Source organism: Haliotis asinina, chromosome 12, assembly GCF_037392515.1.
Source record: "Haliotis asinina isolate JCU_RB_2024 chromosome 12, JCU_Hal_asi_v2, whole genome shotgun sequence".
Taxonomy (NCBI): Eukaryota; Metazoa; Mollusca; class Gastropoda; order Lepetellida; family Haliotidae; genus Haliotis; species Haliotis asinina.
The window spans coordinates 51,211,156-51,238,965 of NC_090291.1; the positions used below are offsets into that span (position 1 = coordinate 51,211,156).

The following is a 27,810-nucleotide window of genomic DNA, read 5'->3' on the forward strand; positions in this document are numbered from 1 at the left end:
ATGCCATGACCCTTGATATTCAAATCGAAATTATAATGCAAAATAGATGAATGAATTTAAGTCATGGCACACTTTGTGTACGTCTTCAGTAATGACGTACTGTGAAGTAACAGCATATTTCTTCCTGTAGAGTATACCATAGTTGGCGACAACGAGGAACTCCCACTTGGCGAAGAGTTCCAGCATTTGGTGAAGTGCTTCGTCAATAGCGGAGAGAAGAAAATAGCCAAGCGTTACGCCCCTGCCTTCAAACTGATAGAACAATTATCGTGAGTATATTTGACACGGACTATTTTTTCATTCAGATACATTCATGGTAAATTCTGCAGTAAAGTGCAGACAGATGTCTACCTAAAGTGACAACTGTGTGTTGAGGTTCCGCCCTCATGTTACCTACATGTTGCTAAAAGAGGCGTAATACTAACCTCACTCACCCAAATGTCTGATGCAGGATCTCGGCTACCAGGGCTAAGCAGGCCAATCCGAATGTCCCAACCCACTGGGAACTTGACGTGCGGTGCCTACAGTTACTCCGGGCAATCATCCACAACGAAGAGCGGAAGCTCCCAGATGACTGGGACATAAGGACCAGCGAAGCCAAAATCAAGAAGTATTTATAATATTCCAGTATTCTGTGTATCCTTTACACCTTTCAGTCACATAGCGTTGCTAAAGGAAGATTAGCTACTTCACATCTGGGAAGATTCTGAATACAGTCCTCGCTGTATTTCCTCAGTTCGTGACTGTCTGGATCACCCTTTATGTACAGGTCATGATATAGCTAGAACATACGAACTCCACTTAGCTGACTACCTCGTTAGAATCTGTCGAAACGTCGCCTATACGGAATAACGAAGTTGTTTATCCATGAAAATTGTCCTCATTCTTCGTCTCCTCAATTTCTAGAACGTCAAGCAAAGGAGTCATACCAATCACCGTGAAATTAACTCCAAAATAATCTGTTTTTATTTCACACCATCACAATGTTTTAATGCCATTATTTTCTCCCGCGCGTTCAAGGCAGCTGAACCACATACGGGACTTGCAGATCGTCATCAACCAACAGGATGTGATTGTGAAGGTTCTACCTCACCTCGCCAGGAGAAACGACGAGATAGCTCGAGAAGTCCTCGCCTTCATCTGCATCATGCTCTTCAACGCCAACAGGGACGTGCAGGTTTGTACACGTGCAGCTGCCTGTCAACATTTTCTTTTGACAATGGCGGATGTAAACATGTGCTTTGATACCGTTTTTAACTTGGCAGTAATGAGTTCGCCAAGGGATGCAACTCAAGACCGATTGACCCTGACATGCGATACACATGTTACAATGTTAATACAAGAAAATTCTTTGTCCCAGGACCCGTTTGTATACTTTCCATATCTGGTAAATTGTATAACTGGGTCTAAGGTTTAAATTGCCCTTTTTAAACATTAAAGCTGGACTAAAATGCACCACAAGAATGCATGAGAATGTGCTCTTAGCTTCGTCTCATACTGACATAGATTCAGCATAACCCCCACAATTTTCTGACCATGACATCGACTTGAACTATAATTCCCCTCAGAAGCAAACTATGACATGAGGAGAACCTTTGAAGTTTCTGATTGTATGATATCGTGCATGTTTTAGAAATCAATGTTGGAGTACTTCTTGTCAACCCGCGAGGAGGTGTTCTTCATGGCAGTGAGGGACCGGATGCAGATATCAACCAACTCTATCAAGGAGAAGTGAGTTGTCCGCCCTTGTTTGTTCTAACATTTGGGGCACCGTCACTCAATGTCCATCTTACAGTCCTGTACTTAACCGTGTGATATTAATAAGAGTGGAAGTGTCTCTTGTAATAACCTAGGCTGTGGAAGGGTTGATTGAAGGTAGGTAATACCCGGATGGAACGTACTGTAGGGCTGTCACTGTTTGTCCACAGTAACGGAACAAAGGTTGAAAGTCTGGCAACTGTTTTGTTTTTCTCTGCCAAACTATCGGTGCGATGGGAGAACTTTCCATGAAACATCTGGAGTAGGCAGGAAGTAGGCGACCCAACCACTAAAACCCATTTTGGTCCATTACCCTTATCCTAAGATGTAGGACAAACTATACAACAATCGGTTAATGTCCATGATTATTCACGATACTTGCCCGACAGCTGCATTACTGAATAGCAGCTGGCTTTGGGTTTCAAAAGAGAGTTCCGGGGTGAATGAAAAATGCTTTAAATATGTGAAAGGAGATGCGATCGCATTCATTCCCTCAATAAAAACATACAATGACAGTTGGAACTGAAAACAGTTTGTACGTTCCTGTTTGCAGCTTGCAATTGGTCATCAAACTCCCCCTGAAACTCCCCAATGTGTCCTATAATCAACTGTGGAGTTATAAACTCCGTGTAATTGTCCTTATCGTTATCTTTATCCTCTTATTGATCAATGGAACTTTTCCAATGCTTTTTAATTTGTTCAACAAAGGTACCCCAAAGCTATGATCGATTTCCCATTCCCCCAACCTTTATTTGACATCAACACCCCCTCCGCAGCCTCTTGCGCCCCCTAATCGTCGTGGGTGAAGGCACTGTCAGATTGACGTCGTGTTTCTCTTCTCTAGATATTTGTTGCTGAAAAAGAGTCGACGGAAAGGAGCAGGGTAATTTGTTTGGCATGTAGTCGTTTGTGACACTGTTCGCGACGGTGTGACGTTAGGCTTGTAGTGTTGTAGTAACTAACTCCTCAACGACACTGGAAACTACGTCGGAACAACGTCGGCGTTCATGTTTGCATGTTCAGTTGAATATACTGCATGGGATGTACTTTGTGGACGTACTCACACACAAGGTGTGTCCACCGTGTTGCCCCTTACCTCATTGTAGTCATATCATGCTTAGTTTGTCGAACGCCGGCTCGGTGCGACGGAAGAACTAAGTTTGCGTGATTATCTCCCTCACTAGTACCAGGATGCACTGGTTCGGGCACGAATTTCAAATTGGTCCTGATGATTCTTGTTATGTCAGTAACATTTTTCGCGTTTTCACCAAGCAGTCGTCGCCTCCTAAACAAGTCGTTTCTGATCCTCAGTTACTACGGCTGATACTTTGAACGTAATACGTTGTTCAAACACTGTGCTGTTTGGCTGTGCACTTAACAGTTTTCTTGGTTTCTCAAAATTCTGAAGGGAACGGAACTCTGAGAAAACACCACATTTCAAAGATACATTTATCTCCTTTCTTCCTCTAGATGTATTGTTGCTCAGTTTTTTCAGGGCACTTTATTATTGCAATGCCGTATACTTCGCGCAGTAGCACTGGTATGGTTTATTTCACGGTTCAGTATTGTTGTTGCGTGCACTGTAGGTTTGTGAGATCTTAGTTTCCGTTTTCAGTTAGTTGCTTTCTGCACGGTATGGTCATACACAGATGAGAGTTTGGTGACCTTATCTGACAAATGCAATGTACAACCAACTTACCATATCATGTGGAAGTTCAGTTCTTTGCTTTGTCTGTCAGATACGGTACAAACGGTTATTTGGCATTCCTGAAAAATCTAGAGTAGATCTCTTAGACTCAACCAAGTAACCCTAGCCCCTAATGACTTAGAACTTTAGGTTAGAAAAGACTCAATACAATAATAATGACAATGGATGAATGTCCAAATGAAAGCATAGAATCTCATACTCCTCATACTCATACTCCTAATACCATGGGGAAGGGGTGTAGTCTTGTGGTAAGAGCGTTCCCTCATCACGTCGAAGACCCGGGTTCGATTCGCCCCACGGGTACATTGTGGGAAGCACATTTCCCCCGCCGTGAAATCGCTGGAATATTGTAGAATGCGGCGTAAAGCCAAATTCACTCACTCAAGTAATAATACGTGGCATTTTGGACGATCTCATTTTTTATTTATTTATTTATTTATATTTTGCCTTTTTTCAGAAAAATTCTTTTGGAAATGTTTGGCATTTGTGGTTAACACTTATCGTCTCCTTAAATAGGTGGAGTAAAAACAATATGTATACCCACGTCAACTCCGGGCAACATTAGACCTCACCTCGTTCACTATATATTCGTCCCATAGACACTCAGGACAAGCACGTACTTCTGGTAACGTGCAGTGACATACTTTCAGTATTTTCAGTATTTTCAGTATTTGTGCTAGTATTCTCTTCTGCATCCACCCGATTTTTCCTCTTTCCCAGCACCACCGTAGAAATTTGTTTTAATTGTTCATACTTTTATTCCGTTTCAGGTGTATTTTCTTCTGACAGTTGCTCGTTTTAGACATCATCTGGTACAAATTTAAGTGTATGTGCCTGAAACTATATGTTCAACTATTTCATTTTCTGCAAAGATTTCATTTTTTGCATACTTAGCTATAGAAACCCACCCCTTTGCCTACCATATGCATATTCAAGTGGACTGTGTTTACAATGTCTTGGCTGTTTCCAGGCGGTCTCTATTAGCTCAACACGAGAGTCGAGTGAAGGAAGCACTCAGCAACATGACCAACTACAACACGTCACTCACAGTTGGCCGGAAGGCCTTGCAGGTACATTACGTCATACACTTGTATTCCGTGTCAGGATTAGTTTTATATGTCAACTGTGTCATGGAAATTACATCTTGTAACTGTTCTCTTCAAATTCAGACAGCACTCGAAGCATTCGTAAAAGATATCGTTAAACATTTACAAATATAGATGTATTGTACAGAATTGTAATACAGTGTAGGTAGGCGACGTCGTGCCCAAATCAAACCACTGACTCCCTTACTCTCTCTACCACGTACATGTGCATTTGCGAGTGAAAGTTAGGTTTCTTACATTTAGGGTGATAGGATTAGAATTTTGATAATGAAACTTTCTGACAACCTAACCTTTATTTTCAGCAAATCCAACTCCATGAGCAGAAGATGCGCATGGAGGCACTGAATGGCTGGGTAAGACACAGTGTCCGTTAGAGGGTACGCTTGTAGAGGCCAGAGGGTTAGGTGTAGGAATACATACACGAGTAGGTCACTGTGACCTCAGTTGGATTAAGTCTGTATGGGACTAGTACATGTACTTTGATTTTATTACATAAACTTTCGTAGATAGAACTTTGTACCTAGAACATCATAGCACCGTTCTAGTTTATGATGTTGCAGTAGAAGTGCACATGATGTATCTACTGAATTTATATGTTAGAATTGCACTTTGACTTTGCTCACACGAAGTTTAATGTTGCTTTTTGTGTTTAACTAATACCTTCTGAAGAAAGTCACCTTCTAACCCGAGCACTTAGGTGTTTTCACTACTTTGTACGTCAAGATGTCTAACAGTGTTCGGAGTTGCAAACTGTAGTAACACGTTGTCTTTCAGAACAAACACCAGTGATTCCAGTGTAGATTAACTCTTAGAATCAACATCAGACCGTGTTTACTTTCGCTTTAAACGTCTTCACACCAATCACCATGCCAAACCCTGTATCCGTTACAGCGCAAAATGTCTGCTGTCGCACATGGCACTCGTCAATATCTGTCGCAATACACGTCCGCTGCCATTGTTCTTCAGTACGCAAAACCATGGCTGTTTTATGTCATCGACTGTGAACTCATCACTTCCCAGCGTCTCTTTTCTCTATATCCCATGTAGCCATATGTGCTGTCGCTCTTCATCCACTGACTGCTTTGTCCATTTGCGAGTATCTATCTTCACTTTGAGTAATCTTCTTTACTTCTTCTTCGTCTTGTGGATAGCGTGTCAGAGTTGTCCTGTACCGTTGCGTGTCGTAAAAATCTGTATCGGGCACTGATCTGCATCAGCACCGAAGTAGTTTTGGTGACTGTGTGGACAGCTATATTCCACCCTTGTTTGGTCAGAACAGACCAAGTTACCGTAAGAGCCGATTACAGTGAAGATCGGATCTTTGGTGGTAAACGAACCATCGTGCCCAAACACTACGGATCGATGCCTTTGCCGTCGATCAAAGGTTTGTCTGGTCTAGGGCTGCGTGCGTAGCTGGAATACTGCTGACTGCGGCATAAAACAACACCATTTACAAATCCAGTCACCATCTGAGACGTCCATCTTTCAGCTGATTTTGACAGTGTTGGCGGTTGACGTGTTGGTTTGTCTAATCCAGGGGTTATACGGGCGTCTATCGTGTAGCTGTAATCATGCTGACTGAAGAGAAACATGTCACCCCAATAAATCTCATAATCTCATAACTAACACCACTTGCCTCGTTTTAAAGCGAGCTTTGTGTCGAGCTGTCGAACCCCCGGACGACGGTCGACTTAAGCGAAAAAGAACATGGCGACGTAAAAGTAGTGAGAAGAAAAAACCTAAGTCCAAACCCGGAAGTGAACTCCTAAATGGCATCCCGAAGGACAACGAAGCACTGATGAGTGATCACTCTGACATTGAGCTCGCTGATGTCAAGGTCGAGGTAAGCACGTGCATTGCCTGTGCATGTGCACGCCCTGAGCCTGAGGTGTGAATGCCTGTCAGAAAAATAAATGAATTTTGGCTGCATAATCCGGAAATAGATATGCATGGTATCACATGGTTTTCAGGCAGTTCGTTCAATACCCGGCATGCTTTGAGGAGCGGTATGTTTATCATTATCAAATAAATGCTGAAAGGATGCTATGCGCTTTTAACATGCACTTCATATCTGTGTCGTCTGATATCGAACTTTTTTGTTTCCTTGTTTATGAAGAGATGTATTTTGTTTCCTTATCTATGAAGTGATGCATTTTGTGTACCCAGTGCATTGTGGATGTGTCTCACAGAACCACGTCTTGTCAACATTTTGGTTCTGGATTCGATGTTTCTGTGTGTGATTCTGCTACAAAGGTACACTGCATGTTACGTTTAGTATGTCTGTGATGTACCGAACTCTTCGACAGTAAGAAAAATGTGCTTTGTGAAAGTGTGCATGGATGGCGTCACATCATCTTCTCTCAGATATGATATACCACTTAAGACCAGTTTGCTAGTGGCAACGTTTCTTAACAGATGCACCGACAGGATCACTTGGTATGTTTGTTTTGTCTACATTCAAGACAGATATACCATCATGAAAGTACAACCTATAAATGTCCCAAATGTGCGATATGGTACACAGGAATACTGATTTCAAGAGCTTTCCTGGTCAGGCTCGTTGACTTGATTGACACATGTCAACTGCGTAGGTCGATGCTGTTGATCATTGGATTGTCTGGTCCAGACACGAGTATTTACAGTCCGCTGGAATATTGTTGCGCGTGGCTTAAAATTGGACTCGCTCAGTCAGGAACTTTCTTGCGTACGTGTATTTAGTTATTTTGTGTCATAGCTCAGTGGAAATGTTGAACGGGCCAGGTGGGGTGGTCGGGTTCGATGACTGGGTTATTATGTATGATACACAACGGTGTGGTTCAGGTTCCTTCATGCAGGCAGATCTCGTACATATGTACAGGCAGATCTCGTACAGCTGGATATCGCTGAGTGCGGCAGTGACAAAGATTCTAAGCACCTTGTAAACTATCTTCACACGAACGTGTACAATCATCGATGTACGAGTCATTATGTTGCATTTCTCTTTTTAGGATAGCCTCACTCAATAAGACTTAGTCTATTCAATCATTCGTCATTGTTTGTAAGCCAGCAATTAAACAATAATGTAATGACCCTAGTGGAAAGGTACAATTGTTACATGCGCGATCGCGCTCAGCAGCGGTATCAAAGTATCCTCTTAAATGCTGAATATATCCAAGCTTCACATGTGCTTGGTGCGCGCATATAAAGCATGGTGGTCGGCGGAATGCGGAAACATGGACTTCAAGCAAGTACAATAATTATTGCATATATGTATATGTAGATGCTTAAAAAGGGCGATGCTTCCTGGAGCAAGCTTCAGATGCATGACACTTTGGACTGGGTAGTTGAAATTTCGATGAATAATCTTATTAATTTTGTTGATTCATTGTTGTATAGAACTACTAACCTAATGTTTTGATGGTACTCACCACAGCATGCTATTTTTAAAACACTAATACACTCAGGAACGCTTTAACCATGTTTTACCTTTTTTAATTACTATGAATATTTTTCTTCCAAATATAAACCATCGTTGATTTTAGAAAAGTAATTTCTGAGACCAGGCGCCTATATAACGTTACGAAAATTCCGAAAACGTGTGTTAGAAGATGGTCTTTCAGTCGTTACGTATGAAACATTTAAAGAAGAGTCTTCCGGCTTCCTTTGTGTCCAAAATTGATTGCATCGTGCTAATTCATCCAGTGATTTAATGTTGCATACATGGAAGCACCCCTGGCAAAATCCTCAGTTCAAAGCAATGTTTTAACACGTGTCCGGTTGAATATAGAGCGGAGAAAGCAGGCCCGAGGAGGAGCTAGTTGCTGCTATGGATGAAGGGGTTCGGGAGATCCTGGAGTACAAGGATGAGGGCTACATTGAGCTGGTCCTGAAGGTGCTGGCCCGCATATGTGACGGGCAGAACACTGGCCTACAGGTGTGTACAGGTGTCAGTGACGCCATGAAGGTGTGTAGGTGGAAGAAAGTATGGTTGACAATAGGATGAGGAAGAGACGACATCAGGAGGAAGGTTGTGTTCAAGATGGGACAAGACGCCGTTTAACAGTCGCAGGCCCATTGTGCCAGTTGGTTGGGGAGACAGGCCATTTGGGATGTTTTGTGGGGAAGGGAGACATACTCGCTGATTTCCTCTTGACGGATAGTGTATTGTTTGATAATGGTAAACGTTTGTTTAGGAGGCTGGGCAGTCAGCATTAACTATTGAATACTCATTTCAAAAACTCCTTTACAACCATTTCAATGTGGTTCGTTTATCCTTCAACAGAACTACCTTCGAGAGCAGCCGGACAACGTTAAGTCCTTCAATATCGTGGGCGAGACGACCCAGTTCCTCAACGTCGTCTACACCACCATCAACAACAAGACCATCGACCTGGTCATACAGCTCTTTAGCTCCCTCAATGAGTTTTGTTCGGTGAGATTTAGATAGAACTTATTTCATTGAATTTGGAGATGATTTAATTACAGTAATGGACCTGTCACATATATAGCCCCAGTCTCTTTCCGAATGCAATCTGAATGTGATTATCAAGATGTATGGGTTGTCACTAATCTATGAACATTATATTCAGGGCAATCAAGAGAACCGCAGCGTCATCTACGACAAAAAAGTCATCGACTACATCAACTTCATCCTCAGGGCCGGTGAAATCGCAGACTGTCCGATAGAAAAGGTAAGATAAGTGTCATGACGGATACCACACGTAAACCTCATCCGTTGTGAACCATGAATGCCTATACTTCAACGATTGCTAAAGTCTTTTACTCTACCTGTTCGTAACGTAAGAAGAAATAAAACTGTACGAGAAATATTAATGAGATTGACGATCCCAGTGTATTATGCAGGCTATCCTTGTCACATAATGAAAATATTTGGACTTTGATTGCAGGTGATAGAACTGCAGCAGACCATCGCCTCTCTCATCATCTCGCTCATAGAAGAGAACGGCCCTGGAGCATCGCAGGTGGCAAAGGTAAGGAAACAACTCACGATCTTGGTTGAAATAACATTTCTAAAACAATGATAGTGGTGCATGTTGTAAAATGTGCTCTATTTCAATGAATACTTGTTTGAACTTCATAACCTTTATTGAACCCGTTTGTGCGGACATAATATTCATAATGATTTATTGTGTTACCAGGAAGTGAAAGATGCCCTTGACAAGGAAGCTGCGTACAGATGCATGACGGTCTGTTATGAAATGCACCAATCAGAGAAGCCCAAGCTCGAGGGTCTGGTTCGTCTCAACGAAAATGGCGGCTACCTTCAGTCAGCTAAATCTATCGCAGCCTTTGGTGGAAGTCTACTTCAGGGTGTTGTGGTACGGAATTATTCAACTGCCTCATGATATTAGTGCGTGTTTTATATCCTGACACCGAGCACCAGACAGGGCAACAACTTGTACCATCATTAAACATCATTTGAGAAAACGACATGGGAGCGCCAATTGGTTGTATCGTTAGCTCATCACGCCGAAGACCAGGGCTCCATTCCCCACATGGGTACAATATGTGAAGCCCATTTCAGGAGTCCCCCAGCCGTGGTATTGCTGGATTACTGCTAGGAGCGGCGTAAAATCTCCCACTTTCTCACCCATTTGAGAAAACGCCTCCGATGATCCAAGATGTATTAACCACTATGTCAGGGAGCGGTCACTGAATGTATACCTGTGGTTACAAGGACGACTGTACTCCAGTTGTTTCATGTAGTATCCTTATCCTCATGCTTCCTATGCTTATCTTCTCCCTCTGTGCGAAGATAGTGGAACGCTTGAAATCCCTTGATGTTTCCTTCTAACTGAAGCGGACGTACAATACACTCACCCACCGGAAGCCTCCCTTCTCCGCCAATACGGTCACATGCTTGTCACTCTTTCCTTCATCGCCAGGCGAGGATCGTTGGAGGCACACTGGGTCCCGATATGGCGATAAGTTTTGCGCATATTTCGGTCCTGTAGACTAAGTTGTGTCGCATTCGGTTTTTGGATGCTAATTATAATCGTCATGATGTGAAATTATTGTTGAACTATGTAAATTTTCATGTGTTTTGGACACGTTTTCTTCAACTTAGTCTTAGTTTCAGTTGATAACATCGTGCTCTCGGCGGTTGATCCGCATATATTTTGTCCTTTATGCAAACCTAGTTGTTCTTCCCCTGTTCACTTTGAACTTTGTAGGAATTTATCTGATTCAGAATTTTCATTATATTAGCATACTGTTCAGAGGCGTGGTAAGGGCAAACACCGTAGGCTCTCTCAAGTCATGCTCAAATAAATTAGTTGATTCTGCGTCTAGTAACCGTATGCTGGTCACAACTGACATTCATGATCTCGTGGGACATGGTCGAGATACCAGCGAGATTTCCTCTAGGTCACAGAGGAGGACGTCGTCAGAATCGGGATCGGCTTAACTTCAGAAGTTATGGTCAGCTAAGACTGTCTTCAACTACTAGATCAGCGCTGAAACTACACTCTACGGATTCTACGAAGTCCTTCAGCTATGAGATCGTCCCTCCCGACCAACGTCACATCTACGTCAACTTTCACTACTACTTTCTGTGGTACAGATTATCAGCACTCCTATTCAACGTACAGCGTCTGCTAGAACTTCATCAACTACGTCGACAACAACGCTGCAACCTTCAGTCTACTTTCTACGTAGACATCAACAAGGTCAACATTCAACACGTACCACGCTCCAACCGCCCTTGTATGCACGGCAGTCACTGGACACCGGTCTCTTCATTCAACAGTACACCACTCATGCGATGTATCTGATTGCTGGCCGTTTTGAAGAGGAACGGAAACGCAAGTCAGCAGCAACAACTACAGTTGCTCTGCGTGACGGTTCAACGGCTGCACTAGGTCCGTACCATCGTATGCCGGTTCACGGAAATCATCGCCATCGACTGTATCAGCTCCTTCCATCGACTCGCCAAGTGCTCGCACTCATGGATCCCGCTAAAGCCGCAAGGATTCTCTGTCTGCATCCCCCGTTCGTCGGAACGTTCATCGTTCATCTTCTTCATCCGGTGCGGATTCACGCAGGCATGGGAGAAGGAATGTCAGTAGTTCAAGGGATACACACAGATAGGAGGGTCACGCTGAGGTTCGCTGCATGGACATCGTACCCCACTTGGCGGAAGGACAGGGATGATTCGATGGACAGATAGACGTTGTGGATTACAAACGGGTTGGATCTCTTCTCACCGTCAAGGGACTCCAACGAAGCTCACACCTATAGGGTGAGTAACGAGAACATCGACACGTTGACGCCTCCTGCCGATATATACGATCCCTGAAATTTTGTCAGCAGCCTTCCAGACGGCCTTCAAGTTCCTTCAGCAACCTATTCTGGCTTTCAGCACTCATTGATTCCCATTTTATCACATGGAACTCTTTATGAAAGGGCCCGACGTAGATGAGTTTACATCATTGAGACTCGCAGGATGATCCTGTCTGTCCTCACCTCTCAGAAGGATCAACAATTCATTTCTGAGGATCTATCCTCTACGTCTGCAGAACTGAATCTACTACGCCAGCAAGGATTATCATCAGCATCATCTTGGGGTCACAGCTTCACAAAGTCCCTTATCGGGCTCCCCGGTCAGCATCTCGATGGTAGATTCGAGGACGTCGCTGGACGTACTTTGATGGCAGTCAACAGAATCCGGCGTGGCTTGACCGTCCGCCGTTTCCGTCAGATTCTGTAAGCTTAATAAGTATGAGTCAGGATAAGGATGATACGTAATTTTCTGAATGAAATTGATATTTTATACTTATCCTTACCCATGGCGTCAAGCCCTCCCAACTGCCCCTCTAAGGAACGCTGAATGCACTGTATTTCTCGTGTCGGCCTTATGACATTTCGGAGAGAGTGGTCAGCATGGCTGGTCATGTGACCATATGACCGGAAAGGGAGGGTGACTGTATTGTACATCTGCTTCAATTAAAAGGGACCTTCAATGGATTTCAAGTGTTCCAGTATCTTCGCATAGAGTGAGGGGATAAGCATAATAAGCGTTAGTCAGGATATGTATGAAATATCAATTTTGTTCAGAAAATTACATTTTTGTTACAGAAAGGAAAGAAGAGGAACGCTCTGCGTGAAACTGTGATGGAGGTCGGTTTCAGCTTCTACTTAATCCTCGCCCGTATGATCGACATCGACGGCCATCTAGCTGACAGTAAGTTGGACATAACTTCAACTTCACACTATCAATCACCTTTCGGTCTATTCTGTGTTCAATAATGTTAAAGCAGTGATATAGCTTCGAATATGTTGACTGAACTAATATTCCGATTCATGTTCATCAATGCTATTAAAGATTATATGTATTTCAGATCTCAATCTCAGCCCTGAAAACCAACGAGCTTTTGACTATTATAAGAAAAACTCACTCTCCATTGAGATCGTCAAGGACGATGTCCTTCAGAAGGTCAACTTCCGGGTCAAGAACAAGGTATGTGATTATTCAGGAGGTATACTGACATCTATGTGAAAACAGTCTCTCCTGATAAAACATACAGTGGATGCCATGTATCGTCAACAGAGTGAGGCGGTTTTCTAATTGTCACGTTCCCATAAAACTCACTCACACGTCGGATTAATGTGAACAGAATCCCCCAAACGATGAATCCCCTAGATGAATACCGCCATACAAGTGTTACGTTGTTGCTCCCAGTGATCGCTGCTATCACAGCTTCTGTATTTATTGAAATTAAGCCACCTCTTTGTCGCCCACAAGATATAGTGGATGGTTTGTATGCCGAGGCCTTGGAGTTGGCGTATTGTTGAGGGCAGCGTAAAACTAAACTCACTCACCGACAGCCTGAGACAAATAGCTAGTTATTTCTAAACAAACACAAAAACGACACAAGACGTTTAAATCACCATGAAATCTGCTCTCGCAACCTCCGTATTCCACGAGATTTTGATGTCTTTATGTCGCTACATTGTTGCTGTAACCTGCCTTTGTCTACAGAGTGTGCTCAGAGAAGAGGTGAAGGAGAAACTGAAATGGAATGTGGACAGGTCGTCGCCTAGCAACAAGATCCGGGACCTTATGAACTGGACCCGTGATATCATGGGTGATATCTCCTATCAAAGGAAGATTTTGAACAACCCAATAGCGAAGATGTTTACGAAGGGCTGGTTAGTACAATGCTGTGACATAATTCTATCGCACATAATGCGAGACAGATGTTAAAATAGTCTAGGAACGCCGTGTGTCATGAGTTCCAATGATTCAGTCGTATAATTTCAATCACCAATTGTTTCCTTTAAGCTCAAGAGAATTATACCCCTATGGGGTGCATACATGATTCTTCTCTTACAACACTCCAACATTTTCCATGGCCATGCATCTTTTGGTTACCTTTCCTCTCTGAAGAGACCCGTGAACGCCCGGGTAGAATAGGCCTTCAACAACCCATGCTTGCCTTAAAAGGCAACTATGTTTGTCGTAAAAGGCGACTAATGGTATCGGGTGGTCAGGTTTGCTGACTTGGCTGCCACATGTCATCGGTTCACAATTGCGCAGAACGATGCTCATGTTGTTGATCACGGGATTGTCCTGTCTAAACTCGATTATTTACAGACCGTCGCCATATAGCTGGAATATTGCTGAGTGCGGCGTAAAACTAAACTCACTCACTACTCTCTGAAGACCGCCCCACTGGTGTAGTGGTTAGAGCGTCTGGCCGGAGAGCAGAAGATTGCGGGTTCAATCCCAGACCTCGTCATACCAAAGAACGTGGAAATATGTTACTGGCTGGTTCTATGCCACCCGTACAACAAGGACTGGTCGGCTCGGAGTCAATATAATGTGTCAAAGTGGGGTATTCAAGCTTAACTGCTGCAAGGTATCTCCCAGAGCTGGCACTATAAATATAGCTTAAGTCAGGGCTTGTACAAGTAGCCACACATGCACGTGCATGTAACTTGTGGTATTGCGTCCCTAGTAACACGTTAAACCCCATTTCACGTTATCTCACCTGAATATTCGTGATTCAGGCATTTAACTATCCCACAGAATACATAGTAATATGACATCATCATGTTTTACAGTTTCTGTGATCAGTTGGGCATCTACATGATAACATGACTTTTCAGATCATATTTGATACCATTCTTTTCCCATTATCAGGCTGCTGTGGAACTATGGTGCTATCATTCTGAGCATCGCAATCAACATCCTCATGTTGGTCACGTGGAATGCCAAGTCGTCTATGGAGGATTGTGGGAAGATCCTGAAGGACAATCCGGAAAACGCTACAGCACTGTGTCCTGGAATCTACGAGTAGGTTTTCCACGCACCAGCATGGCTTTTAACGCAGACCGGTGCTTAGTGTATTTGGGTTTTTTTCATAGGTTCATGGTTGAATAGGATGTTAGTACTTGAACGCTTATGTAATCACGCCATGTAACAGCTAGTTACATCAAGAACGTATTTCTCGGAGACGAATTCGGGGTTTGAGCACTACGAGAGAGCGTTTTTTCACATGTAAACACAGTAAAAATACGAGTAATTTTGTGTAGCAAATAATACAGTTGCAATCTATATATGTGCAAACGTTAGTGTAAACATACGAAAACGGATGTGTGCACACAAGTGCCTCACTTTCAGCATGTCCTCTTTCAGTCCTAAGCCTCGCATTGACGGTATACGGGAAGACCAGTACCAGATAACATTATGGACGCTAGGGGGCGTCCACAACCTGTGCTCCTTGTTCGTTCTCATCAGCTACTTCCTGTCCAACCATCCTCGATTACCACGCACATCCGACATCAAATCATACTTCCGGTAAGATAGCTGTGTTTCACAGATACCTACCTGTCATAAGCCCTACCAAACACGTATGTGCAGTGGATGCATGCAGATGCAAACAGTCTTGTAAACGTCTTGATCGACATACGCTCCATAGCATTTCCGCCTTCGGGACATTCTTTCCGAATCAATTTCAGACAACTTGGAGGTTTCTCTAAAGATTAAAGCAAGGAAGAGTTTTAAATTGTTGTGTAACCCCCTAAGAAGTTTAACTGTGTCACAACTTCACCACAGACCCTCGTGTCATTTAGAGGATTTAAGTTTTATTTTTAAAACATATACAAAATTGAGCTGACCCCCGAATTGAAACGCTTCTCAGAGCAATATACCTAGATATTATTATTGTACTGTGAAGCGTTTCAAGTCGGTGGTGATCTCAAACATTTTATATCTTAAAAAATCTTTAATCCTCGCATTGCTTCGAGGGCTTTTGAACTTCACCTCGTAACAGCCCCGTACTATATATCACATCGTCAGATTCTGTGTTTCCCGGTGAGAAAGTGGAGAAGGGTTAACAACGAGTGGTATCTCAGCTCTGGTGCAATAGTTACTACGTTCAGTGTATAGTATGTATTTAATGGCTGTTCACAGGAAGCTTTGTGGGAATCAGGGACAAGAGGAGGAAGAGGATTCCAAGAAGGACGACAAGGTTTCCAAACTGGACGTCAACTTCTTCAGCTTCACCACATTCTACTACCTGGTACGTCATGATCACTGCCTGTCACTGTTCTCAATAACGGCCATCCCATGGTCCACTGATGTTAGGAGTCCGCGTCATTGTCATCTTTTCTCAGACCAAGCCACCTGTATAGACAGCGCTAGGTTTGATGCAGCAGCCAATCTGAATGTATCTAATTTTATGGAAACAAACTTAACCCCACTGGCTGGCGTAATAAATGCATTCCCACCCTTGACCCCAAGATGTGATTACTGTCTGTAATTCATGAACTGAGGATTCAGTGAGGTTGTCGCTTTGCAGTCATTTCCACAATGTGTGAGTCTTTCATGTGAAAGACGTGAAAGTTTGAGACACCCTGGGGTTTCTGATTGTTCTGCTTTCTGTTGCAGCTGTTTCTGGGTATGTCAATAGCAGGGACCCTGTTCCATGGCTATTTCTTTGCATTCCACCTTCTCAACATCGTCAACAACAATCAGCTACTCGGCGGCGTCATAAAGGCTGTCACAGTCAACGGTAAGGCTCACCAACGTTCTATCCTTTTGGTTCACACCATGACTACAATACAAACCACATCATGAATATCAGCCCTTAAGAGAAGAACAAACAAGTATCACAAAGATACACATTAATGTTAAAAAGGGATTTCCAGTGTTGGTTGACAATCTAACATGTTTAAAGAAGAACATGGATCCAGTTTGTAATGAGAAATTTGATACCAATTTTAGGACGAATATGAAATTTTGATGCTGAAATGCTTCTTGTATATAATCTGTTCCTTCTATTTCAACTGGCCGAATGTAAATCTATTTGTAGTGTCAACAAACATATACTATAGTATATATACTATATATACTAAAAATATATACTAAAATATATACTCTAGTTTGAGGCCGTATTATAACGCTCGTATGTTATCATATCCTACAGGTATGTCGTTGCTGTGGGTGGCTGTGCTCGGATTCATCCTCATCTACATCTACTCGCTCATCGGCTTCGCCCTCCTCCGATCATACTTCTCCCCGGACGAATATCTGTACTGTTCTACACTCTGGGAGTGTACGGTGACGGTCATCAGATACGGTCTCATCGGAGATATGTTTGAGGTAGGTACTCTATTCTAGCCTCTCGGAGTAACCCTATGATATCGATAAAGACCGTATCGTCCAAATGTACGCATTTCATAATGCTGATCTTGTACAGCGAGATAGTTTGTTTTTATTCTAAAATGGACGTTGAGAATCAGATGACATTATAAACACGTTTATGACTATAAAAAACATACAAACAACGCAAACTGTTCATGTATTTCACAGCCTCTATGATGATGTACCTGTAGGATAATTAATAAAATATTAATTATGCAATGTAGTATAATATCTGCATGAGCTTTTGGAGATGTCAAGGACCACTTAGCAAGGACATATTTTAGATTTTACGTGAACTATTGATCATAACTACTGTAGTTGAGTTATGGCCTCTTGAATTCTCGTCATTGACATTTGACACATTGATTGTGCAGGAGATCAAGCAGAACCCGATGGGCAGCTCCTTCACCCGCTTCTGGCCCTTGGTCATCTACCATGTCTCCTTCTTCATCTTCATCACCACCATTGGTCTCAACATCATTTTCGGTATCATCGTTGATACTTTCTCAGAGCTCAGAGATCTCAAGGTACGTATCAGATAATATATCTGTAATAGACAATGTGTACAATGGAAGCTGTCAAAACCGGCACCTCTCCAGTCCAGTAAGTTGTCAACACTGGCGTACAATCTCAGTCCCGTCCGTGGCTTGCACATTTATCGTCAGCTCCATAATCTGGTGCATTGTCTAAACGGATTATTCCTTAGTCCCTGTGAGTGCCGGTTTAGGCAGCTTCCACTGTATATGGCATGACATAATAATACAAATAGATAATCTAGTCACTGACACCTCCGAGAAAATCGAGGTTAATGCTGGACTTGTATATCCAAAGCTAATCGGACATCTATCTAGTGTTTGTGCATTTTAGGTATGTGCTCATGGTCTCTGGGTTGTTCGTTGTTTAACCAGCATTGGCACACATTCACACACAGGCCTCTTCCACATTACATAGACACTGTGAACTTCCTCACTGATCTCATTCACAGTATCTTCTGGTTTCAGTGGCGAGCAGAGTCGGACATGAAAGACACGTGCTTCATCTGCAGCAGGAACAGCTACGATTTTGAACATCATGGACGGGTAAGCATTGTCTGCACTGTCCTGTTAATATTGCCTCGTTGGCTATTTTCATTTAGAACCAAACATACCCCAACTTACTTTTCGCTTTATAACAGTATGCAGTCAAACCTGGGCCCTTATTCTCAAAACTTAGTTCATAGTCAAAATGTTACGGATTGGCTTAAGAATTTCGTACGGTTACGAACGTTTTTAGGGAAGCTTGTTTGGATCATACCTGGATACACTATTCAGGAATTAGCTGAAATTGTTAAAGACAAATTAGTGATTCGTCATTTTGTAAGGTACATCAAACGATTCTCATCGAGCGCAAAACCTGTCCACAAACATCCCGTCTGTCATCAGGTGATGTAATATTTCATCCTTAATTTGACTGACGTTTGTGTGACATTATCCACAACCATTGTCTATGTTTACAATCCCCAGTGCTGACGTACCAATTTTTGCAGGGTTCCGATTACCATGTACGCTATGAACACAACATGTGGGCCTACATTTACTTCATCATTCACCTGGACGACATCAAGGCCAGCGACTACACAACCCTCGAACTCTACGTCAGCAAACTGGTCAGTGTTTAGTCATAGTTAAATATACCTATCAAATTTTCACATCATCTTTGCTCAAAAATGTGTTTTCTCAGTACACAGTAAATGTCTCACACATGTAAGGATTTCCTCCTTATGCAAGCTGTATAATTTGTTCATTCATTGTTTCCAGGCTTCCAGAGAAAGCTACGACTTCTTTCCATTGAACCGTGCTTTGTGTCTGACCTCCGTGGACATTGATGCCACAGAGTCCAAGATCGATGACCTCCTGCACCAGGTCAACTGTATCTCCAAGAAACAGAAGGAAGATGTAAGTCATGACTAGTGTAGACTAGAAGGGACACGTGGGAGTCTAGCGGTTAACTACCGACTCCTCATGACGAAGGACTAGTCGAAATCGTAGAAAGAATTCTGATTTCTGACATGGATTTTATGTTCCTTAGGAACCTTGTCCCTATTCATACGTTTCAACAATGGCACACTTTTATGTGCAACTCCACTCATTGTAATCCACAGACATTTATGATACGTATCCATACACCTTTGTATATTGTGTGACTTAGAATTTTAACATTTTATAATGTCTTATAAACTTAATATTATCTGTTCATAGGACGCTGAACGAAAACGCAAAGTTGAAAAGCTGAAACAGAAAAGATGGCAGGAAAAACACCGTAGATATATTTTCGGTGGAGACTTTGACAATGAAAGGGAACCTTTGATCCCGCCATCCCGAACCATCAGTGAGGACAGATTGTCCAGGGAGCCAAGTGTCTTGAGAGACGAAAGGCGAAGTGAGATCCAACGGCCACAGAAGTCCAAACTCGGTGATCGTCGTGCAGCCAAATACCTCGCTCCTCCTGAAGATTACTCCACGCCTAAGCCTAAGAAACCATACATCAGCTCAGCCAGAGAGGAGCAGGATGACGTTGAAGGTCTAATATCAGAATCTGAGGAGTCTCATTCTGGCAGTGACACGTTTCAGCGAGAAGGTTCTTATGACATCCTAGATGAGGATATTCCCGTGAGAGATATGGCTCAACTGCCTCCACCACCACCACCTCTCCCGCCTCCTACCACCTCCCAAGTAATCTCTGGCCCCATCACACCACATGCACTCCCACCTCCGCCCCTCTCGCCGTCTCGCAGAGTTCCGACTGATGATGACCATGATGCGGATGAATCTGGAGAGGGTCCTGAAAGAACGACAAGGCTTTAAGGGTCTTTAGGATGGAACTTTCGGATCATGATATAGATCACGGGCAGCTTTCGTATGGTAGGAGGCATGATGATGTTTGAATGTTAAGAAAGAGGTGTGTTGAATGAAACGGGAAAGATTTGCTACGAGATTTCGGAGTTGAACGTAAAACGTTTTGGGATCACTTGGAATCAATGTTATTGTGAACAGTCATATAACGGTAACGGATACAGATGCAGTCACGTGAGCTGATCCAGAAGGATACTCCGAATGTGGCCTTAGTGATACCGGAAGTGAGCTGATATACAGTCACGCATCAAGGATACTCAAGCTTCGGATTATACGTCTGTTCAGGCCGTGACTGGATATGCAATCGTGTACTTTGTTATAGAACGGCACTCAAGGCTAGTAATCCTACCTTGTTGGCACGGTTCCTTCTTGGATCACACTTACGGATACCCAAGAAACGTCATGCCAGTGTGTCGACAATTTCAGGCGCTGATGAGGAGAGCGACTGTGCCTTGCTATACTGGACATGTGCCCTATGGAGCACAATTATATGTTATCGCTGTAGCCCCTAGAGGCAAAGCTCCAGGGTGGGCTCTGATCTCCATGAGTTGTCATCAGCAGGACTGCTATGCATGTGTGCCGATCAAAGGGGGATAACTGTACGTGATGCACGTTCAAACTCAATCACCGAAAAACACGTGAACGCATACGGCCCTGACTGCAAAGCCTGTGCCGTACAACGTTTGTGCTAGAGTAACAGATATTTGTTATTTGTAAATTAGTTTACAAGTGTTTATTTTCATGTCTTCCTTTCTAGACTAATATGCACCTTATAAATCAGCTGTTACTAGTGCAAAGTCAATGCATCTGTATTGGGTACTGAGAACAATCTCTGAACCCCTTCGTCATCAGGAATATGTGTTCACACTTTCACTGTACATATACTGTACTTCATCTGGTAGAAGAATTCACGGCTATCGTATTGGCACCTTCTTCAACGTATTCATTGTTATCAGTGCTTCCATATCAGGGTCACATGGGCAAAGCAATCACAACATTGAGACGTCAGTCAAACCGTGATCAAACGCGGATGTCTCCCCCAACTCAACACCAACACCAACCCCCCGTAAAACACCAGGTGTTTCTGTTCCTTGCTGCTGTTCATGTCGATGTCAACACCTGTTAGAATCAGACTAACCTTACAGTCGGCTACTGCAGTAGGACTGTTTCCGATAATCAACACAATATTTTACACGAAATCTTTTTAAATCCATTATTTTTTCTATTTGATAACTTTATAAGTGTACCTATTTTTAAACAAAATACTTCTTGTACGAAATGATATATATTTGATTAGTAGCCAGCAAAATTTATGGATGTTGTGGGTTATATTTTTTTGTATTCATTGTTGAAAAAATGATTGCTCCTTAGTCCTGGTCACAAAATCAGCATGCATGTTAATAAAGCCATTGCTTCAAAATTCCACCGTTTTCACACAGTAATTGTGTTTCAAGCAACATTTACATATGCTGCTATAGCCATACCGTAGCTTTTAAGCAGGAGCCTAAGTGATCGGGCGGTTTGACTTCACTAACGGGTTAAGGGGTTTCATTGTACGACAGTGTAAATAACCCTATGTGATATTTTAGTGGTTATACCCAAGTTCCCGCCACACTTGAAGAATATTCTGTGATGGGAATGAGCCGGTGGCCTTTTATGTTTGGATGTTGAGAATGTTTTAGTTGAGATTCCTTTATATCTCGTCATTTTATGTACAATATGACGGAGTGCCGACGTTATGATGCAGTTGTTGTTGTAATGTTCATGATTGTTTTTGTACATAATATTTTATCATTTTCCTACCTACTGCAAAGCATTATGTGGGTGTTGCCATAGTTACCCATCGAAACGCACACAATGGCGCCTCCAACTAATTGGTCTATGATGCCAGAGAGTAAGTTCTGGAACCGGAAGCCATGCTCTGGGGGGGTGTCCAGTTAGTCTCAAAGGGAAACCTATGGAAGAGGAAGTCCAGCGTGTCCTACGTATCGAAACCTTAGCTGTTCTGTTTGGAAGCCTTGTTTGAGGAGTCATGATTAGACGCTCCGGAATGACAATAGTTCCTAATGTAAAGTTCATTATTGTCGATATTGACATTTCACGATAGCTGATTATGGTCCACTTGTCATGTTCACTTGAGTAGTGCAGCGTTCATTGGGTAATGTTTCGAAGAAGTGATGTAGATCTAAATAAAAGAACTAACTGACAAAGAGACTTTAACATTAGAGACACCATCCAGAGCAGGTGACTTATGAAACAGAATTCACTTGGTTGTCATAGATACCATGAAGTGTGTATGAACCTTACAGGACCAGGTGACCTGGCCGTACCCAGTCCGTCGCGTGTAGTTCTAGGTGTTTGTTAGAGATAGGTTCTAATTGTTAATACTGACCTGAGCTGCTGAAACAAATCAGCGTCCATGCCAACCTTTGTATATATGATTTAGTCTCGTACATCTGATGTTGTTTTCCGAGATTTTATCAAGCATATAAACAAATAAAAATGCGAATAAACCGACATTTTATACCATGGCCATGAGCGTGTTGTGTGGTGTTGAAGTAGACGTGTTATATTCACTCGCAAGCAGCTTTGTCCGGACACGGAGACATCCACAATGGCGCAGGTCAATCCGATACGTGACATTTAACTGCAGCAAATATAGTCATATCGCCAGTAAATATTCAGATGTCATAAATGTCTGTTAAAGATCACATCACACCTGACTACAAACAATGTACCTTTAGTTGACTTCGTACACATCTCTACAAAGGATGCTCGTGGTAACACACATTACAAAATTTAAGGACATCCTTGCGTAATGCATGTCACTACAAAAAATACCATTGCGGTAATAAGTTTCACTGCAAATGATACCATTGCGATTTCACTCATCTCGCTACAGAGGGTACCATTGCGATTTCACTCATCTCGCTACAGAGGGTACCATTGCGATTGCACACAATCATCACAAAGAAGAGACTGCATCGTCATAATACACCCCACTAAAACGACTACCCTTGTTGTTAAACAAATCACAATCTAAGAGTGATGTCCTTGTGATTACACACATGACGAACAAAAGCTGTCCGCATTGTTACAGTCACGAATATATTTTTGCGCCGCACCCGACAATATTCCAGAAATGTCAGCGGTCAGTAAATAAACGAGTTTTGACCCGACAACTCGATCAACAGCATGAGGTTCGATCTGAGCAATTGGAAACCGAAGACGTGTCAACCGCGTCAGCGAGCCTGACCACCCGATACCGTTATTCGCCTCTTGCTACAAGTATGGTCGCCTTTTGTAGCAGCTGTTGGTTGCAGAATACTTATTCTGCTTCTGATCTTCACTGGTTGGTTACACACATGGATATCCTCGTGGTGATACAAATCTGAAAACAAGATTTCCTTCTGAGTATGCAGTAAGAGGAGACTAACCGGTCAGGGGGACAGACTCGCTGACTTGGTTGACTCATGTCATCGGTTCCCCATTGCGCAGATCGATGCTCATGCAGTTGATCACTGGAGTTTTCTGATCCAGTCTCGATTATTTACAGACCGTCGCCATATAGCCGGAATATTGCTGGGTGCGGCGTAAAACTAAACCCATTCACTCACTCACTTTATTATCACCAATCACTTTATATGTACCAATCACTACAGAAATGACTTGGCTTCGTGAAACACTGGAATCCCTCCGTATTGTGGGTAATTGTGAAATACAGCTGCTTTCCATTCACTGAAACTGTGTGACTGACCTTCAAACTAGATTCTATTTTGGATTCTGTGATTTTGGTATTTTTGTAAAAGGAAACCAACAAGAAACTATGGTCATGGGTTTCTTGCTGGTTTTCATTCCTGGAATTTGCAACTGAAGATTTAGTTTTAGATATAATTTCATGTTGGTTTCCTGTGCATTGTTTGGAATTACGTATATTAAAATTTGTAATCGTCTAGCATGAACACCCTGGCACCCAACTGACGTATGTTCAATGAAACTTGAGTAACCTAGCTTTCTAATAGACTGGATGCTGTAAACGTACAGTTCCGGAAATATATACCAACAAGAAGCTATGGGCATGCGTATACTTAATTATGAAGAGTAACTACTTCCATATCACATTACAGTATCAATAATTACGTCATTAGCAGGTCGTTTCCAAATATGGTTTTAGCTGAATATGCTGGGAGAATGAATAGCGGGTTTACATTTGAAAGAGTACAAACTGTGTAAGGTTGCCCAGGTGAACAAAAAGAAAGGTTGACCCAAGTAGTTGTTGATACATCATTCAGTGAATAAGAGCATAATGGCACTTTATAATGTGTCTTCGAACTGATGATGCAAAATGAAAAGTCATTTTTCATTTCTTCACATTCTTTGTTTAATCACAATCAAAACATATGCATGTGATAAGCAGAGAAATGAATCAGTAATTATCATATTTACAGTATCATACACTCAGATGTACCTTCACAATAATCATGCAGGTACATACAAATGGTGAGGTAAGGAAACTACCGCTATAAATGGCCTCTGTCTGGCACGTTTAGTCTGGATCCTCTGGTGACAAAAGGTGCATGTTAGGGGTTACAAAGCCAGCATCATAAACTAGACTCACGTCTTTCACAGACTTCTATGAGGCAAAACATCCATGAAAAATACCAACATCAGCTTTTGAAATAGCAGGTTTACACAGATTCTTACATGCTAATACAATTCTGCCAAACATTAAGGTTGAGGCAGTTCAATACGAACATGGAATAAACTAAAACCTAATTCTTCCATTCTTGGTCATTTGACCGTAACTGGAAACAAATGTTGGTACACGCATCAATACGTACCGAACCTACAATGATGTTATACAATCTGTAATGTTAGTTTGATTACTTTGGGTCAAAATGTCACTTTCAACCCAGAGGCACAACATCTTCTGCGCACTCCCTAAAAACATTGGACAATGGATCAATGGCATAAAACCCGGACGACTGAAACTATTCCAGGTAGAGTAACGCCGTATATCTATACTCATAACGCGATTCAATCATGAATTTGCCAGACATCTGCTTCTGCCATCATGGGATAGTTTACATATTATTTGTAGTCTATCACGATGCCACTTATCTAGGTTTGGAACATCATAGTCACGACCAAAGTTTGCAATGAAGTAGGAGCACCCTTGGTATGCAGAATGCAGAAGCCACAGTTTTCTGGCTACAGGAATATCAGCTGCGTCACATATTAAGGCAGCTTTCACTGTCATTAGAGTTGAGTCAGCACTAACTGTAATTTTCACACCCTCCCGGTTCTTCAGTTCTGCAACAAGCGGCTCCAGGAAATGATACAAGGATTCGGGTTCTTTTCCTCATTCTTGTATCTCGCCTCCATGGTAAGTTCATCACAATCATATACAAAGTACCAACCGATATGTCTCTAGTTGTCATTCAAGGGCCAACCAATCAACATTCAAGGCAAAACACAAAGATGAACACAAAGATTACCATTAATGAAATACCATCACATGAGGGCAAAAGACAACGATTTGGACAGACAACATATTTACAAAATGTATCTTTACACTTAACCAGTTTTTTCAACATATGCATTGTCACGGGTTGCACCTATGCTGGAACAGCGCACATTGCATTGTATTATGAGAGGACGTTGAGGATCTGAGATATGAAGAACAGGATGTGCTCCAGTCTCGCACTGCCGATGAAGTAGTAGCACTGCAGGAACAGCACGGGCATCACAACCCAGGGGACGACCTGTCGTTCTGTGAGGCTATTGGATGCTTGGTCCTTGCTCTTACTGGGGACATCAGGTGTCATATCCTCTTCATCTTCCAGCCAGATAAACTCTCCTGTTTCTTACTAAATAAAAATCATGTTTTAAGTTTCAATGCTCATATTTAGTTATCAAAGTCAAATATCATATATGTCTACAGAAAACCAACCCACACTGACCAGTATATTCACTACCTCCCCAACCATCACCCCAGATCAAACGTGCAGTTGTCTCCACCCTAACCAGACAAGCCAAATCCATCTGCGATTCTGACAAAACTGATTCTCCAAACTGAAATAGACCATCTAATAACTACATTCATCAACCTCAACGGCTATCCCAAACAACTTGTAGACAGAACCATAGCATCGACCCAGCAACAGCATGAAGAACGCCAACCAAAACCTGAGCCATCCCCAGTTAGAATTAGCATTCACTACCAAGGTCAGATTAGCCACCACATCACTCGACTGCTCAAAAAAACTGCCGGTATAGATGTGACCTTCAGGTCTGACCAAACACTAAAGACCATTCTGAAGGCCAATGGCAGATGTACATCCATCAAGATCCCTTGCAAGCCCAAGGGCTGCATGTACAGGCTTAATGTGTCTGTGGGGGCAATTATGTAGGAGAGACATCTCGCCCCACTGACGTTAGGCTGAAAGAGCGCAAAACTTCAGTAGAGAAATCTGATCTAAGTCAGCCCTTTCTGAACACATTATGAACAATCAGTCACACTCCATTGACTGGCAAGCAACAACCATCATAACATCGAACATCCAAGACAGGCGACGACGCAAACTTTTAGAAGGTATCAACATCAAGAGATTAGGCCCATAGATGAACAGAGACCAAGGGGTTTACCTACCCAATGTTTAGACGCTAGGCCTCTCCAGTCACCTCTTAATCCGCTGTTACAGCATCATCCACACCCCTAGTATCTTATCCCAGCTTAAGTATATCGTTAGTCCATCAGTGTCCACTATTGGACACATTGGACACACTGGCTTCTTTTGCTTAATGCACTGTAACAACCGGCTTTTGTATATTTTCATTCTCTTTTTTCTGCTGTTTTTAATTGTATGTACATGCTTAAAATCATCACTCTCTCTTCATGTACATTACTAGTATATACATCCTGTTTAACTGTTAGTTAGCATCCACCTGACGAAGGGGCAAGAAATAGCCCCAAAACGTTGAGCAGACAATAAAGAAGACGTTGACCTCCATAGCATTTTGTCTTATATCATATATGTATAGGATATAACATGACCAGCGGTCATTATCAAAAAGTAAGCCAGCTTCCCACGGAAAATGCACAAGGGCCGATGGCCAAGTGCCAAGCCAAGTGACTAAAACCGTAAAGCCAGTAAGCGAAGAGCTGCAGGTCCAAGCACTACATGCTGCAGTTGGAAATTGGACTGATGTTACATTTTACGATCATATTTAGTGATGGCAAGACAAAGTCGTATCAGTCTTCAAAACAAGTAATAATTCAAAGTTCCAGGGTAGAGGGACATTATTTAAATAATTGCCCGAGTATCAGATTTGAGGGTTATTACGAGAAAATGTGCCCCTATGAACAACTGTCGGTTTATAATTCTCATTAACTGACTGATGACACACACATTAAATGTACATTTGTGAGGAATTATTGTGAGGAATTGTTCATATCATTGTTGCATATCATTGTCCAGCTGAAATTAAAATGGCACTAGCTTCCTGTTATTTCTAATAATATATTTGACCCGTGAAGATCAGGGGTAAAATAGGTCTTCAGCAACCCATGCTTGTCATAAAAGGCGACTATGCTTGTCGTAAGAGACGACTAACGGGATTGGGTGGTCAGGCTCGCTGTCTTGGTTGACAATTGTCATCGGTTCCCAGTTGCGTAGATCGACGCTGATGTTGTTG

The 27,810-nt window shown here is 42.4% G+C and overlaps 1 protein-coding gene across 6 annotated transcripts in view; it reads left to right on the forward strand.

Moving 5' to 3' along the window:
- The window catches only part of LOC137258981 (inositol 1,4,5-trisphosphate-gated calcium channel ITPR3-like), a 169,699-nt gene extending 147,054 nt beyond the window's left edge, over positions 1-22,645 (forward strand). For 3 of the 6 annotated variants that reach the window (XM_067796680.1, XM_067796679.1, XM_067796681.1), the window contains 26 exons: positions 131-269; positions 452-610; positions 1,021-1,177; positions 1,634-1,731; positions 2,603-2,641; positions 4,437-4,536; positions 4,875-4,925; positions 6,221-6,415; positions 8,339-8,485; positions 8,834-8,983; positions 9,141-9,242; positions 9,459-9,542; positions 9,711-9,890; positions 12,649-12,754; positions 12,912-13,030; positions 13,553-13,722; positions 14,717-14,869; positions 15,212-15,373; positions 15,989-16,097; positions 16,466-16,589; positions 17,004-17,179; positions 17,596-17,748; positions 18,223-18,300; positions 18,747-18,866; positions 19,018-19,155; positions 19,459-22,645. In XM_067796680.1, the coding sequence (XP_067652781.1) occupies positions 131-269; positions 452-610; positions 1,021-1,177; positions 1,634-1,731; positions 2,603-2,641; positions 4,437-4,536; positions 4,875-4,925; positions 6,221-6,415; positions 8,339-8,485; positions 8,834-8,983; positions 9,141-9,242; positions 9,459-9,542; positions 9,711-9,890; positions 12,649-12,754; positions 12,912-13,030; positions 13,553-13,722; positions 14,717-14,869; positions 15,212-15,373; positions 15,989-16,097; positions 16,466-16,589; positions 17,004-17,179; positions 17,596-17,748; positions 18,223-18,300; positions 18,747-18,866; positions 19,018-19,155; positions 19,459-20,064 (3,815 nt within the window). In that variant the 3' untranslated portion in view covers positions 20,065-22,645. The remainder of the gene's footprint in view (positions 1-130; positions 270-451; positions 611-1,020; positions 1,178-1,633; positions 1,732-2,602; positions 2,642-4,436; positions 4,537-4,874; positions 4,926-6,220; positions 6,416-8,338; positions 8,486-8,833; positions 8,984-9,140; positions 9,243-9,458; positions 9,543-9,710; positions 9,891-12,648; positions 12,755-12,911; positions 13,031-13,552; positions 13,723-14,716; positions 14,870-15,211; positions 15,374-15,988; positions 16,098-16,465; positions 16,590-17,003; positions 17,180-17,595; positions 17,749-18,222; positions 18,301-18,746; positions 18,867-19,017; positions 19,156-19,458) is intronic. The other 3 variants (XM_067796683.1, XM_067796682.1, XM_067796684.1) reach the window with 1 other exon arrangement.
- The last annotated feature ends 5,165 nt before the right edge of the window (positions 22,646-27,810 follow it).